This window comes from Chaetodon auriga, chromosome 8 (genome assembly GCF_051107435.1).
Source record: "Chaetodon auriga isolate fChaAug3 chromosome 8, fChaAug3.hap1, whole genome shotgun sequence".
Lineage (NCBI taxonomy): Eukaryota > Metazoa > Chordata > Actinopteri > Chaetodontiformes > Chaetodontidae > Chaetodon > Chaetodon auriga.
Window position 1 is genome coordinate 2,742,496 of NC_135081.1, and position 15,194 is coordinate 2,757,689.

The 15,194-nt window shown below is 38.8% G+C and overlaps 1 protein-coding gene across 2 annotated transcripts in view; it reads right to left on the bottom strand.

Moving 5' to 3' along the window:
• The window catches only part of grik2 (glutamate receptor, ionotropic, kainate 2), a 272,974-nt gene that overhangs the window by 11,120 nt on the left and 246,660 nt on the right, over positions 1-15,194 (bottom strand). Inside the window, exons 16-17 of one of the 2 annotated variants that reach the window (XM_076736798.1) lie at positions 14,504-14,754; positions 14,193-14,220 (exon numbers count right to left, since the gene is read on the bottom strand). In XM_076736798.1, coding sequence (XP_076592913.1) covers positions 14,193-14,220; positions 14,504-14,754 — 279 coding nt within the window. The remainder of the gene's footprint in view (positions 1-14,192; positions 14,221-14,503; positions 14,755-15,194) is intronic. The other variant, XM_076736799.1, reaches the window with a different exon arrangement.

The window sequence follows — 15,194 nt, forward strand, 5'->3', positions numbered from 1 at the left end:
AGCAGTTTGCTGATACAACATTTAGCTAATAACATAAAGAAACAAATGAAACATTATCATGATTATTTTCAAGGTTTGGTGATCAACTTCATAAAGCTCCTGCTGTGCTTTCCAACAATTTACACTCTTTTACATTTTATTTGCCATAACATTCACTGGCATTGGCTTATCATTAATAAAAGGATTTGGAGCAGAAAAAAGAGATCTTTGCGTGCTAAAAGTACATAAAGCCAAAGCCTCAAAACAATTTTTATCATCTGTAATGAAGTAAAATCATGGAATGACATAATATATCGTATCAAGTCTATGCATAAGCATATTTTTCTTCTATATACTGCTACATATTTTTTTTAACCAACGTTCAATAGTGAAAAAACAAAAAAAACAAAAAAAAAAACAAAAACATGTGCAAGTCTAAGGTCATGTGCAATTTTCCATTCCCTGTACAATTTTTTTTTTTTTCCATCAGAAATTATATTTAATATACTGCTTCATACTTTTTTTATTCAATGATGCAATACTCCATTTTAAACTTCTAATACTACTGCTGCTGCCTGTAACATCCAAATGTCCCCTATGGGGTATTAATAGTGTTATCTTAATATGTGGAAATCTAAAGATCAATTATATATAATCATGCACTAATAATGTGTGCAGCCTTAGTCTTAGCAGTGATTGTGTTATATTTTTAAAGACTTTATGTGAATTATGATGTATTTACATTATGGTGACTTGACACATATTTAAATTCAAAATGCAAAAAATAAATGAATAAATAACATACAACATTGCATTAGAATTACTGTATTCTAGTCAATCTTGTGTTAAATATGACTGCACTATTATGACACAGCATTCATTGAGAGTCTTGTTTGTGTCAGTTTTATGAATGCGAGTCCAATATTCAGTCTCCTTTAAGTTCCTTTTTGGTCTCCACCAACTCACCAACAGCTAGTCTCTAACTTTGTCTGACTGCTGTTTGGTGCTGGCCAGGTCATGTAAAGTGTGTTTACCAGAGCTTTTTCACTTGAAACAGCTACCTGCTGCTACTAGAAACCAGGTTGATAAGAGTGAAATCTGTGGTCCTGAAAATCAAAACAATAAGCTTAAACAGGATAAAAGGCTGCAGTCAGGTGATAATGCTCTGTAATAGTAAAAGTATATTTTTTCATATTTATTTTTAAAAGTGTACCTGTACAATTGTCTAAGCCACTCTGACACAGGCTTTTTATAGCTATTGATTCCCCCTCGTAAAATTAAATGGCATAGCAGTTTCTTCCACCAGTAACAGCCATATAGCTCCAGGCTTTGGGGAACACTGGGCCCACTCTGCTGACACTCAAGGGAAACGTTTCCATCATGGCTGCCTGCTTGTGGCATGTTGGATTGATGACGGCTGCTTAGGGTCATTGGATTACAGAGTTTTTATGATGCTCAACAGTCAGCCGCAGCTGTACCACCGCATAGCACTGTGGGATAGCTCAGAGGAAGGGCCTGCCCGCTTTGAGGATAATGGAAATGCCATAAATCTAATGCTGAGAGCGGACATTGAAGGCAAGAAAGGTGCATTTAATCCATGTGATTATTTACATAGGCCTGATCGTACAAATGAATAATGGCTAATAAAACTGTATATCATGAGGACATTTCCACGGGGATATAATTGTTTTAATCTCATTCTGTAGGGATTTTATAGGTGCAGCGATCCTGAAATAATCAGAAAAAGACAATTTATGGAATACATGTTTAGAAGGTAAAGATTTATGAAGAATAGAATGGATTTTAAAGGAACATAATCTTTAGTTTTCTCTAAGTCCAGCACATAAAGGCCCCTCACCTGTGAGAGTGAAATAATGGGCTCCGTTTAGCTTGAATGGAGGAGGAACAGATGTGAAGCTGTGATGCAGATGGGATGGGGCACGGCTGTGCTGTAATCCTCAGTTTACTCTGCATCTCTGGCCCCTGGTGGGCAGTAAATGATTAGCTGCTTTGAGGGTTTGCCTAATCTGTGGGCTCCTCTGAGCTGTCATCCACATTTGGTACAGAACAGTCTGCATTTTGCTCGGAGGATGAACTGTGTCTTGATTGTTATCCCCGTGTTAAATTCCATGCCTGTGTGCATGGCCACCTGCATGCACACTTTTTGTGTCTCAGTGAGTATGAAGAATTCAACAAGTGAAAAACCCTTGATGAGATTTAGACCATGTCTACACTAAAGGCCTTTGCCTTCAAGTCACTACTGTCCTGAAATGTCAGACATAAAAAAAGTACACCTGTATGTGGAGTCCATAATTCAGACATATAAACTATGAACCAGTGTGTTTTCATTATGTTTTATGATGCAAAATTTCCAAAAAAATATCTGTAATGTGTATGAAAAATGTGCACTCGTCCACACTAACAAGACACTATTTACAGTCTTACAGGATGAATCTGAAAACTGGGTTCTCATGAAGATTTGTGAAAATGACGTGAAAGCATTCTTGAGGATGGACCTAAACAGCATTATTAGATGAACTGTAAAGATAGCATGGCCTTAAAAGTGGCCAAGTCATACAAAGGGTGGAATGAAATGCTTTTTTCTTTCTTCTTCTCTTCTCTCTCTTTTTTTTTAATTTTTTTATTTTTTTCCTTTATCTAGGTATTACCATATTTCACTAAGCTGCTCTAGAGACAAAAATAAGGTAACAGGTTACTTGAATCTCACTGTTAGAACCAAAGAAACCCATCTTGAGCATGTCAGTTCTGGCAAATTAGACTCTTTTTTTTTATCAATGGGTCAATAGGTTGCTACATTAATGGCTATGGTTAGGTTTGTTTTTGAGTTTTGGACTTTGTACATAGCCATTCTCTACTGGGCCCTCCTCACATGAGAGCCATGTGAGGCTTTAGTACCCTATTCCCCATCATTCCTACACCCCTGACTGGGTTAACTATGAAACTCACACAAATTTTAAATGATCGTTCAGAAAAGACACGTTAACAGCCCTGTTTTAAAACAATGCAGGTGGCTGTGTTAGTGAAGGCTTTTTGTTTGAGGTACTGATGAGACAATGAAACAGACCCAGGAAGACCACTTTGAATAACAAATTAACGCATTTAATCTTTTTAAAGTTGTCATGGCAGCAACTATTTCATCTTTCCCCAATACTGTCACTGCCCTCACCAGATTGGCTCAGTTCGAATAAATGAAGAGACTGTGTTTTTTCCTTTCCCAGCCATAGTTTGTCCCATTGCAATGGCTGTCTGCTTCAAAATGATGCAGACTATGATGATGTGGCCTGCAGAGTAATAATATGCTACGCTGACCTGGCATGTATGCCCCAAATGTGACAGTCTTCAGGAGATTCACAGAGACTTCTGTCTGTTTTGTGTTCAGCCTGTTCTTGATGACTCATAAAGTCATGCATTGACAAATTTATCACTCAGAAGTTGTCATTGAATGGCTCAATCTGTTTAACTCATGTCGTGAATTTTCATTGATCAAACATGATTTCCCCAATACTGACCATACTGTAGCTTTGTGCAGATACTACAGGCAGCCAATATTTTTAAAATGTTGCCACTGGACGAAACCTAGGGTTTTGCAGAATTTTCCAATACTGACATTCATGTCTGGTGATAGATACACAACAAGCCTTCTAAATTTGTGCACAAGACAGCTGTATTTCTTGGTCTCCTATGAAGGAGTACTGTGAGTGGGACAGCCCCAAAGGCTTGTTTTGACGTATGTCAATTCTAATATGGAACACGGCTATAGGTTCTAAGAGCTTATCTGACTCCACCCTTTGAGATTTAGCCACTAGATCTGTTTCTGTGTCTTAGTCAGAAAAATATAGAGTTAAACAATTCTGCCATGTACCCATCCACATGAATCATTAGACTACATGTGCATGTGAGTGTGCATCTTTTTACATGCAGGCATGTGTGTGTGTGTGTGTGTGTGTGTGTGTGTGTGTGTGTGTGTGTGTGTGCATACACATGTGTGTGCGTGTGTGTGTTTCTGCAGGGTTTATGAGATGGGTTCCTCACACACAGCTGGTGGTCCCTGCACCCCGAGTCAGGTTAGTCTGCAGCAGCCTCAGCAGCAGGCAGGAAGAGAGGAAAAAGCAGCAGGAGGAGGAGAAGGGGGAGGAGGAGGAGCGGGAGAAGGAAGCAGAGGAGGAGCTGAGGGCGGGTGGACAGGAGAGGAGAGAAAGGAACAGGAGGCGTAGGAGGAGGAGAGGGAGGAAGGGGACAACCATGGTAATCATGGAAATCTGACAGACTAGCATGGAAATGACAAAAAAAAAAAAAAAACCCTCTCCATTGAAAGTCTATGAAGCATGTCATTCAATGGAAAATTATGGAGTCCAAAATCAGTTTTCTGAATGATTTAACTTTGGTTAATTTAGCAAGAATAATTTTCAGAAACGTATTTTAATACACACTGACATCTTCTTCAGGGGGAAAAATGAATTGTCTTCTCTGCCTTGACTGTGCTCTTCCTGGCAGGAATCATGAGAGTAGACGTTAATATGTCAATCTGTCCAAAACTCCGAGAGAAACTTTGAAAGCAACATTAAGCACTTACTGTATAGTGGACTAGACATAAAATAAAAACTCAGATTGACATTTAGAGAAATACCCTTGTTTGCCATCTTACCCACAGTCAGCTGAGAAGACTGATATAGATTTCTACACAGAGGTCCAGGAAGTATTGAGAGTAGCCCAGCTAACACAAAGGCCAGCAGGAAGAAACTCTTTCAAAAGGGAACAAAGTAAAATATAAAACTACAAAAGAGTCTAATGCTGCTATCTTTACATGTTGTATTTTGTTTAGTTCAAACCTTCAGTAACACCAAATGAGACATTATGGTTGTAGAAGCAGTTGGTTTTGCACAGCTCAGGAACCCAAAATGCAGGTGCACCTGCATTTACACTTTTGCCGACTAGCTTGCTGATGCAACAAATAAATAAAGTCTCATTTGGACAAGTACAACCAGTAGCAATGGTGGAGGAGAGCCAAAAATTCAGCTGTTTCATTTTAATTGTACAATTGTTAATGTTGCATTTTTTAGGAGAGGATCTCACCATTTAAATGTATAATATTTGGTCAGTTTAGCAATTTATTTTTTAATGCTTCTTTGAAAATTTGCTCTGTCATTGATGAACCATTAGTGGGACGAGACAGATTATCTCAAGGACTGGCCTGTGAGGCGAGTGTCCATATTCAATGCCAGTGAGAAAAGCTTTATCTCAGCAAAACCTTTGGTTATGAAGTCTTAGAGCTTTTGTCTCAGTGAAAATTAGTTGTTTGTCATTAGCCAAACTGCTTTAACTCATTGCTGATGTCCTTTAGTACGCACATCGCACTGAAGTGTCATGCGATCCTACCTGAGTTGCTGAATCAGCAAGAATGCTTTCTCCTCGATTGCAAATTGAGCAAGCTGTTTCTTTTCGTTCTTGTGAGATTTTCCTCCCAAGAGCACAAGATCAAACTTAACAAACATTATATTGAGAGGCAACTTTTAATGGCCTAGTGTCTAGGATTTAGTGTATCTAGCAGTGAAGCTGCACCTTGCAACCAAATGAATATCTCTTGCTTCCCCCTCCCCTACAGTGGCTGTGAAAAATACAGAAAGCGCTTTTTAGAGTCACTGTTTGGTTTGTTGTATTTGGGCTACTGCAGAAACACGTTATCGCAGCAAGGTGGACTCCAAGGAAGAGGACCCCCTCTCTCTGAAGGTATAAAAAGTCCATTCTAGGAGCTCACTCTGATGTGATGTGATGTCCAGACAGACAACTTCAGACAACTTCAAATCTAAGCACCAAGTCTGAGCTTTGTTAAATATCCTTGTCTATTTAGAAACCCAGCTTTTGTAAGTTGGTTAGTTACTGAGGAACATGACCTACACCTGGAATCCTACCCAAATAGTGCTTATGACAGCTTGGTTGGACAGCAGACTTTTTTTCAGGGGGTTGGGAACACAATGTTTGCAGTCTTTCCAATACTAAGCTAGGCTAAACACATCCAAGTCGGTGCACAGAAATGAAACGGATCTATTTTCTTAACTGCCTGTTGATCTGAAGGCAAACAAGCTTATTTCCCAAACATTTGGAGAGCTCCTTAGAAATGAATGTGTTGCCATGTAGCGGTGATGATGGAATGTACTGAAATAATGTAAAGGGAAAACACTAGTGACAAAGATAATGAAGAAAAGAAATCTCAGAGTCTTGGTAGATGAATCAAAGACCTATAGTGTGTAAAGTTATCAAATGTTTATTAATACTTTTATTAAAATTTTTAACAAGTGTATATTTTCTTCTGACAGTGCTCTCATTCTGTGGTATTACAATCTGTTTAGTAAATGCAGTAATCTCAGAAAACACAGTTATGTCGCTAACATGTCCATTTAACCTTTAAAAACACTTTTAACAGTTCCTCTTTTGTATACGAGGGCATATGGCTCATCCCATTATATAAATGACTCGTTGCTATTTTTGCTCCTTTCTAATGTTACAGAACAGAAGTAATTATAAAATGCAAATTGCAGGGTGTGCACTGTCAAGCATGTGAAACACAACAAAGAGATGCTTAGCACCACATTTTTCAACTTGACACTTTCAGCATCATGCTGAGAAAACAACCCCATATTGTACAAGTAGGTGATATTCAATTATATGAGAAGCCTAGAGCAATGAAACAAAATATATGGTTGATTATCACAATGACACAAAATAGATGGTTCGTTTTCACAATTTAGCCTGATACTAACTAGTATTGGACTGTGGGATGCACAGGCTACACATTATAGTGGATCTTTATTTTCTTAAATCAATATTTTGACAAAATAAATCAAGGTGTCTTTAAGGTTAGACCAATATATTGGTTTTGAAGTATTTGCCTTTTTAAATATCTCATATCAGCAATTCTGAGTTATAAGCCGCCATAATTACTACCAGAAACGTAGAATTATTATACTTTTATGATTGCATTATGATACATGTCTAAATAATCAGTAATATATCCCACATATGGACACATTGATTGGACACCAACTGGAATGAGCTAATTTTTTTTTGTTTCAAATGCAACCGAGAATCCTTTGAATAATGCTCATATTAATTCTGCTGTGCACAATCTACTTCCAGTGCCAACATCAAAAGTGTTTTCATTGCCTAACCTTAATTCTAGCCTACCTTAACAATTCTTTACTTGCCATAACCACAAACTTTGTATACATTAGCTGTACCACAGTCATGTGCAGACATTGTAGAAGACGGAAACAATTTTGGAGTTAATGTATATTAAAAAGGTGGGGTGGGGGGTTGCAGATTTGGTCAATATCAACTTTCTGTCTACAAAGGATCTGGGGCCTCATTTATAAAACTTGCTTACGCACAAAAAGGGGCTTGAAAGTTGCGTACGCAACTTCCTACGCAAAGGTTGTGATTTATAAAAATAAACTTAGCGTGAGAATGTGCGCACCGGTACGCCAACTTTGATGCTTGCGTACGAACATTTTGGAGACGGGGAAACTGGCGGTGCAGATGGTGAGGTGGTGAATTGAAGCCAGATTGATCTCATACATTTAATGTCATCACATATCAGACTTATAGACCCGCGTAATCATAAACACCCAAGTCTGCAGTGTTATAGATGTGTTCCTTTAATGAGCCGTTAGGCCTACTACTGTATGCACAATGTTCATATATCATACTTCCATCTTCAAATGATACAGAGCGGTGGATGGCACTGATGGATTAGTATTAATTGTGACAAGGTGTGTAACAATCATTCAATTTGCTGAGTAAGCATATAAATAGTGCGGTGACACTCGTGCGTAATGCTGCACAATGGATGCGCTGGCACTGCTGGAAGATCACGCAAACGGTAGGATCAGGATGGAGAGAAGTTTTCGGGACCACGGAGATTCCCTGGCCCATGATGATGACTGGCTAATAAGCCGATTTAGATTCCCAGAGCGGTGCTGTTGGATCTATGTGCTGAACTGGGCCCAGTGTTAGATAGACCCACCCGCCGGAACCGCGCCATCCCGGTGCATATCCAGGTGCTGACCACTCTGGGGTTTCTGGCGACTGGCTCCTTTCAGCGGGAATTAGCCGACAGGTAAGTGTCTGATATGATTAATATTATATAATGTTACATTGTCTGTCTAAAGCCCCTTTTGGGTATAATTCAGTTAAATTATGTCCGTAGGTCTGGGATATCGCAGCCATCCCTCAGCGCCATAATGCCAGCCGTTTTGGATGGCATTATAAAAATGACCAGTCGATACATCAGGTTTTCTTACACTGTGGGTGAACAGGCCAACATTAAAAGGCAATTTGCAGCAATGTCCGGTTTTCCCAAATGTAATCGGCGCAATTGACTGCACTCACATTGCTATAAGGGCTCAGAGTGAAAATGAATTTGCTTATGTGAATCGAAAAAATGTGCATTCACTCAATGTACAAATTATTTGTACCTCGGACATGATCTTGACGAATGTAGTGGCACGGTGGCCTGGGTCAGCACATGACTCATTCATCCTGACGCACAGTAGTGTAGGGATCTGTAGTTTCTGCCACAGATCGCTCTGTGGCTCTGGAACTATTCACTGCGGTGACGACGTGCCGCCACTCATTTTTTTTAATTATTATTATATTATTCGTGACGCCACTACTGTGACCACCAAACAAAATATCCTTTCTGGCCTCCACCTCACCCACAAGCACCTCGATTTCAGTCTCCGTAAAATTTCTTTTTCTTTTCTCTGCCATGATCGAACGTAAACTGCCATTGATCAGCAGGCGTATTTATATGCAAAGACATTCATGAGGTACTTTGCATTGACCATTCATGGTAAAATGTGGGTGTGTCGGGGGCGGGATGTGAGGTGAATCCACCTGCGCAATCTTCCAGGTGGAGTGTGATTTATAAAGGGAAAATTGCGTGCAGGTGTGAGTACGCACGTTTTATAAATCCGAATATTTTTTGGCGTACGCCATTTTCAGCTTTTGGGCGTACGCACACTTTTAGTATGGATTCTACGCAATGTTTTATAAATGAGGCCCCTGGTCCTTAAATTCACCAATCAGAACAGAACAGAACAGATCAAAACATATGAGGCAAATGTACATGGCTGAACTTTTTTTTACTGCCCAATCTATAATGGCCACCTCCATTATATAGATATGTCTCCACCACAGAGAAAGGCAAAGGAGAGCTATCCAGAACTGTGAAGGCAAAATACAAATTTCAGTGGATGTACAAAACTATACCAATTCTATTGTGTTTGAGGTTTGACGACTTCATTGACAATGAAATCAGTCTGTCTTCAAGCTGGTCTTGAGGGTTCACCATTGAGAACAGAAATAGTGTATCATAGTACATATAGGCACTGAGGGCTACAACTGCAGGTTTGCTTATGGATTACATCAAAGTGAAAGTGATTGAGTGTCTGGAGATCCACTTAATTAGAAAAGAAACTTTCAAATACCTGATAAAGAATTTAATTGTTCTGTGTTTCACTAAAGAGGTTAGGCACTCCACAGTTGTCTCAATACTGTTTCAGTCAGCAATGAAATGAATGGACATCAGCACATACTAGCTATAGGCAGCTTCAAAATGGCCTTCAATAACCAATATTAGTCAAACCCTATTTTATTTTAGTCCAGTGATCCAAAATTCTAAAAATAGTAAATGAATGTGTGCAATCCCAAGCAAATGAGTGGCATTGTGTCAATTATTGCACACCTTCCTGTGCTCCAATCAAGTGAATGTCCACATAGCAGAGTGCAAAACATGTGACAGTAGTGGCATTTGTGCATTAAACAAGAGTGCAAGCGATTCATTCTCAGTACAAGGTTTAAAGTAGGGTGGGATGTTGTGATTTGAAGGGAGAAACATTGAGCATGTAAAAAAAAAAAAAAAAAATAGTCACACTATCTGTCCTTTGCCTGTGAGGTGCCTGTTAGGCCTATTCATTATGTCTGTCTTTTTTCTAAATAGATAAATACCCTTGTTTAGGGATTAATGTTGGGGTGAGGCAGTGCTATTGTACATCTTACGCTCACACTGTGTTTCTTATCTTATTGTATATGCTCCATTATAACCTGGCATACTCACTTAGATTGTTAGAAATGCAAACCTTCTTCTGTCACGACAGGCTGTGATGTATTATCTGATTTCAAAGCATGATTGATTGAACTTTCTAAAAAAAGCATACTGAATTCAAAAGAATTAGGTGATTAGCTACATGCTGGATAACTCACATTTCTATCAATAATTGTGTGCATATTAATACATCATCCCTGTGGCAGTATTTTGATTTTGAACACTGTTGCTAACACAATCGCCTGCACCAACCTGAGGAAATACCAAAAGTAGTACACACATGAAAGCTGATGTAAGTAGTCGCTCATATTTGCTACCTGTGGTGTTTTGTGAATATATCTAAAATCCTAGACTCACATAAAGTACTCTTGGCAATAAGGTTGCCAGGGTAATATTATGTACACCTGGAACACCATATAACGTACCACTGGGGTAGCTGAGTGTTGGGGGTAACGCACTACTGTAATGCAATAGAGTACTCAGATTACTAGCAATGTAATGCATTAGTTTTGCACTTCAAGTAATCAATTACTTAATTTTTAAACTGGCAATCCGTTACTGTTTTACAATCTTACCGTATTTTATTTATATTTCCCCGTTGCTCTTATTGCCACAAAAAAATCCCAGATGCATGCACACTGTTTCTGTTTGTTTCCTACTTCCTGGGCATAGCTTCGCACTAGTGGAAGGTGTCCAATCCTGTGGTTGTCAGTGCATGCGTGCAGCTCAGCTAGCAAGATGGCGGAGAGGACAGCCTTTACGTCATGGAAGTATTTGCATTATATTTAATTTGTTGGTGAAATGGACCCAAACATCACAGTAAAATGCAAATTGTGCCTGAGTCATATATACCTGTCACTGCAAAGAGCTCCACTTCAAATTTGAAGAAGCAAGAAGTACCTGAAGCTAAGAACAGCTCCACAACTCTCTGGTCCACTCGCTTAATATTTACTTTCATGTAGCTTGAATAATTCAATTTTTTTTCATAGCGGTTGAATTGCAAAAAAAAGTAACATGTTGTTAGGCTATATGCATGGAGCCCCAGTACCCTCTGATATTTTGTTTGTTTTATTAAGATCTGTAACGTGAATACTGCATATGATTCCTGTTATTAGCCTGCAGAGTTACAGATCACAGGCCGCAGACTAGGCTATGCAATGAGAGTTTAGTCAAGACATTCAAAGGTAAACATGCAGTTGATTATCCAATCCTCTGGACAGCTTAAGCAACACACACACAAGGAATTGTAAAGTGCATACATGCATACATGTAATCTACCCCAATATCATAAGACCCTGAGCACCATATAATGTACCCTGGTAGCCTAATTGCCCAGGGTACATTACCTCCAGCAGTAAGGCAGAGCAACAACTAATTTAGCCCTACCAGCTTTATTACATGCAGGATCCTACATGTAATGCACCCCTGGCCAAAAAACTGGAAATCATTCACAGCGATTCTGCTTCTGAATGATTGGGTTTTAATGTCGCTTATTTCTTTAATGTTGACAATGTTGTTATGGCGACATTAACTGCTGGAGAGAGTATTGTGTGTTGTTGCTGCCGAGTTCACACGTTACACCAGAGAATTTGCCGTCAGCTCCTAAATGGAGTTCCAGAGTGTGTCTCATTTTTGCTAGTACAAAATAAAGTACAAAAAACAATCGTAAATGTAGTTGCAAGAATATGGTTGAGTCAGAAATAAATGTGGACTAATTGTCTGAACTTTGTCTGCCTCATTTTGATGCTGGCCTAATCACAAGAGATGTGACGTTAATTAACTGACCAACTGTTATTTTGTTATTGTCAGTTGTTCCAGACCTCTGACCTTGAATAAAAATCAGATGCAGACCTTTGAGTGACAAGAAACTCTGGCCTACTGTATAATGTATTATTATTTCACTACTGTGCTTTCAAACTATTTATTCACAGTCACAGCCTTGTGGTGCATAGCATATGTGTGTTTATGCTAAATATAGAAGTTTATGTGCTTCTAAGTGTGTGCTAACATATTTGAGTGTTCTGACTGTATTCATTTAATGGAATGACATGACAGGGGGTGTCTGACTCATCGATGCAGTGTGACTGGGCCAAGCTAAAACACTGTTCAATCAACACAATCAAATGTTGAAGGGAGAGGTTACTGAACTCTTCCACAGTAAGTACTGCATGGCTCAATTAGAATTAATGTTTCTTTCCTTTAATGAGAGCCTGCTACTTTAAAGGACTTATTTTGTCTCTGGTCACTGAAAGTATTGGATAATTGTTTATTTTCTCACTGCCCTCAAAGATATTAGAACATATTTTCAACTGGATATGGCAACACAGTCAGTACACAATTATGACAGTGTGACGTGTGACCTTACATGGAAATGTTCAAACAGCTTTCAAAAATGTTTTGAATTAATTTTGAAATAATACAAAGGTCCAGATTTCACAAAAATAATTCGTCCTTATGAATCACTGCAAACATTACTGAGTTTTTGTACGGTATTTACACTGGCTCAGAATAGGACATAATATGTATATTTACTTGTTCACTTGTATATATTAGGCATGTACCTATGTGAAAATGACCTCAATAGGAAATATCTTCCTAGTTACTGAGATGAACTAAAACAATTTTTTTTTAAAGTTTTTGTATGTTTTTTTTTTTTTTTTTGTAAAAACATATGTGGATTTTATATTTGTACAACAATGTGCAATTTCTTCTGTTGTCTCCACTGAAGAATCATAGCTTTCTCTACCTTCCACCATATATATATGTATATTTTTTGCATAATACCATCTGTTCAGTCTATAGCATTGGGGCTTCTCCCTATGCACTGTCAACACTTGTTATGACAATGGTGATAATAAAAAAAAAAAGTCCATATAGGAGTGTCACACATTTTCTCTCACTTACGCATTAGTTAGTTATATCTGCAATCTAAATGGAGAGCATCTGCTGTTATTTTCTACATATAAGCATTGAGATAATTGGCTTCGAAGGTAAATCTCTTCAGGAAGCAGTTAGCTACTGACCAGCAATGCTGCAGCACATAATGCTCAATTGCTTTAGCATCTGTCTTGAGGCTGACTGCTGTGTATGAAACACATGAAACCATACAAAACATCCAATTAAATACATCTTTCAGTGTAGGCTACAATTCACCACTGTGACTGTGAAATAAATACAGATCCATTTATACTGTTACATATTATAATACTGTACATACTATGTGACATATATAATGATTTATTCCACAGGACATACTTAAGTATTGCAATCCATTTGTATACAGTTACAGCTGCATCTGGCCTGAAAGAGACCCGAGTTAAAATTAGTAAAGCAGTCTGGATATGTATGGCAGCCGAATAAGTCTGCCTGAAGATAAAATAAACTTCACATAATATAAGAATATTTTGTACAGTGTCCTACAACGAGGTAGTAAATGGCTTTGGGTTTTGAACAGGACAGAGTTAAACCAAGCATTTATGACAGCATTGGGTCCATACCAAACACTGATACCTCATGTATATATATTTAAAAATTTCACTATTTCATTGATGTTCTATGTATGTATGCACAGCTGACCTAAGTATTTCTCCAATGGTGCAGGCCATTATATCAGCGAACATTCAGTGTCAGAATGTTTGCTGGGAAGCTCCAGTCAAACAACACAGTCTTCTGTTACTGCACTATGTATGGGCTAAAAATCATACACATGAACAGTGAGAATAGTTACAGTATAAGCAGGATGGCAGTTTGGAGAGTGGAAATGGACAGCAGAAGTGGGGAGGTGTGAGTTAGTGGATGTGGCTGCTGGAGACGTGGTTTATGCAGCAAAGCAAACCCTCTCTATACATGTGCCTGTGATGCAACTTTACTGCTAGCACCCCAGAGGTTTTCTTAAACTGCTCTTAGTGTTCCCATTCCCTCAGTCAGAAAAAAAAAAACAGAAAAAAAACAAAAACATTTCAGTAGTTTTGGGGAATTTTAGATTGTGTTATATTACAATAGAAAAAAAAAATCTGGAGTTTTTCTTGAGGTCATTTGAGATGGTGGTTAAAGTCTAGCTTGGATCCATGGTGACAGCAGAATTCCTCACGTTTCTTATCTCGTTGTCGCCATTGGGCCTAAGTGAATAAATGCAAAGAAACCAGCCCTTATCTTACTGCATATAATATCACTGTCATTATAGTGTGAGATTCCGCAAATTGGCAACCAGAAGATTTCTTTAAATTATATACTAAAAATTATAAAATAATATATTTAGCATATATTTTGTTTCATTTTGTTAGCATTTATAGATTTATTTGTCTTTGCCATGAGACTGCCTTTCATGGCACATGTGGTTATGGTAAGAAATTCTGCTATCATTGCTTAAAATAACAAGTGGATGTCAAAGGTATTTCTTACCTTTTCAAGTTGTGCATTCTGTTTGGACTTGTAGAGGAACTCTCCCACAGCCACAAACACGGATAGGACGAGACCAGCAGCCAGTACGATAAAGATCCCTCCGATGTTCTGCACCCCGAGGGCACTGGCCTCCTTACTCTCCTCCTCCGGACATCCGTTTCCTCTCCACCATTTCTCCTTCATCATGTGCAGCTTCCCTTCCTCCTGAAGCTGCAGGATGGCAATAGTGATCTTATCTCTGTATGGAGATCCTGAAGGACCAAAAGACATGTGGTCAGCGTGTGCAATCAACATGACTGAATCAGTGCCTTTATCTTGTCAAAGAAAACAAAGATTGACGCATTCATTAAATATTGGCTTTGTTGATCCGCTAAAGTTTGAAAACTCAGTTTTCGAAACTGCCTTCTCACCAGGCATGGACAGGCCATCAGGCGTACTGGGCAATGCCCGGTGGGCCGACGCACGTTTTTGGGCCGGGGCTGTCATAATTTCATTAAAAAAAAGTTCTAAATTTTTTTTTTTTATCGGCCACGACGGTATTTGAGGCACAAAACACGGCCCATTGGTTGATTTTCTTGAAGGCCATCGGTTAGTCCAATGAAATCTCTCAGCCCTCCCCTCCCTCCTTGACCCGCCCCTCCCCTCCAGGCGAGGTTATCAAATTTTGCCACTGGAGTCCGACCGGAGAGAG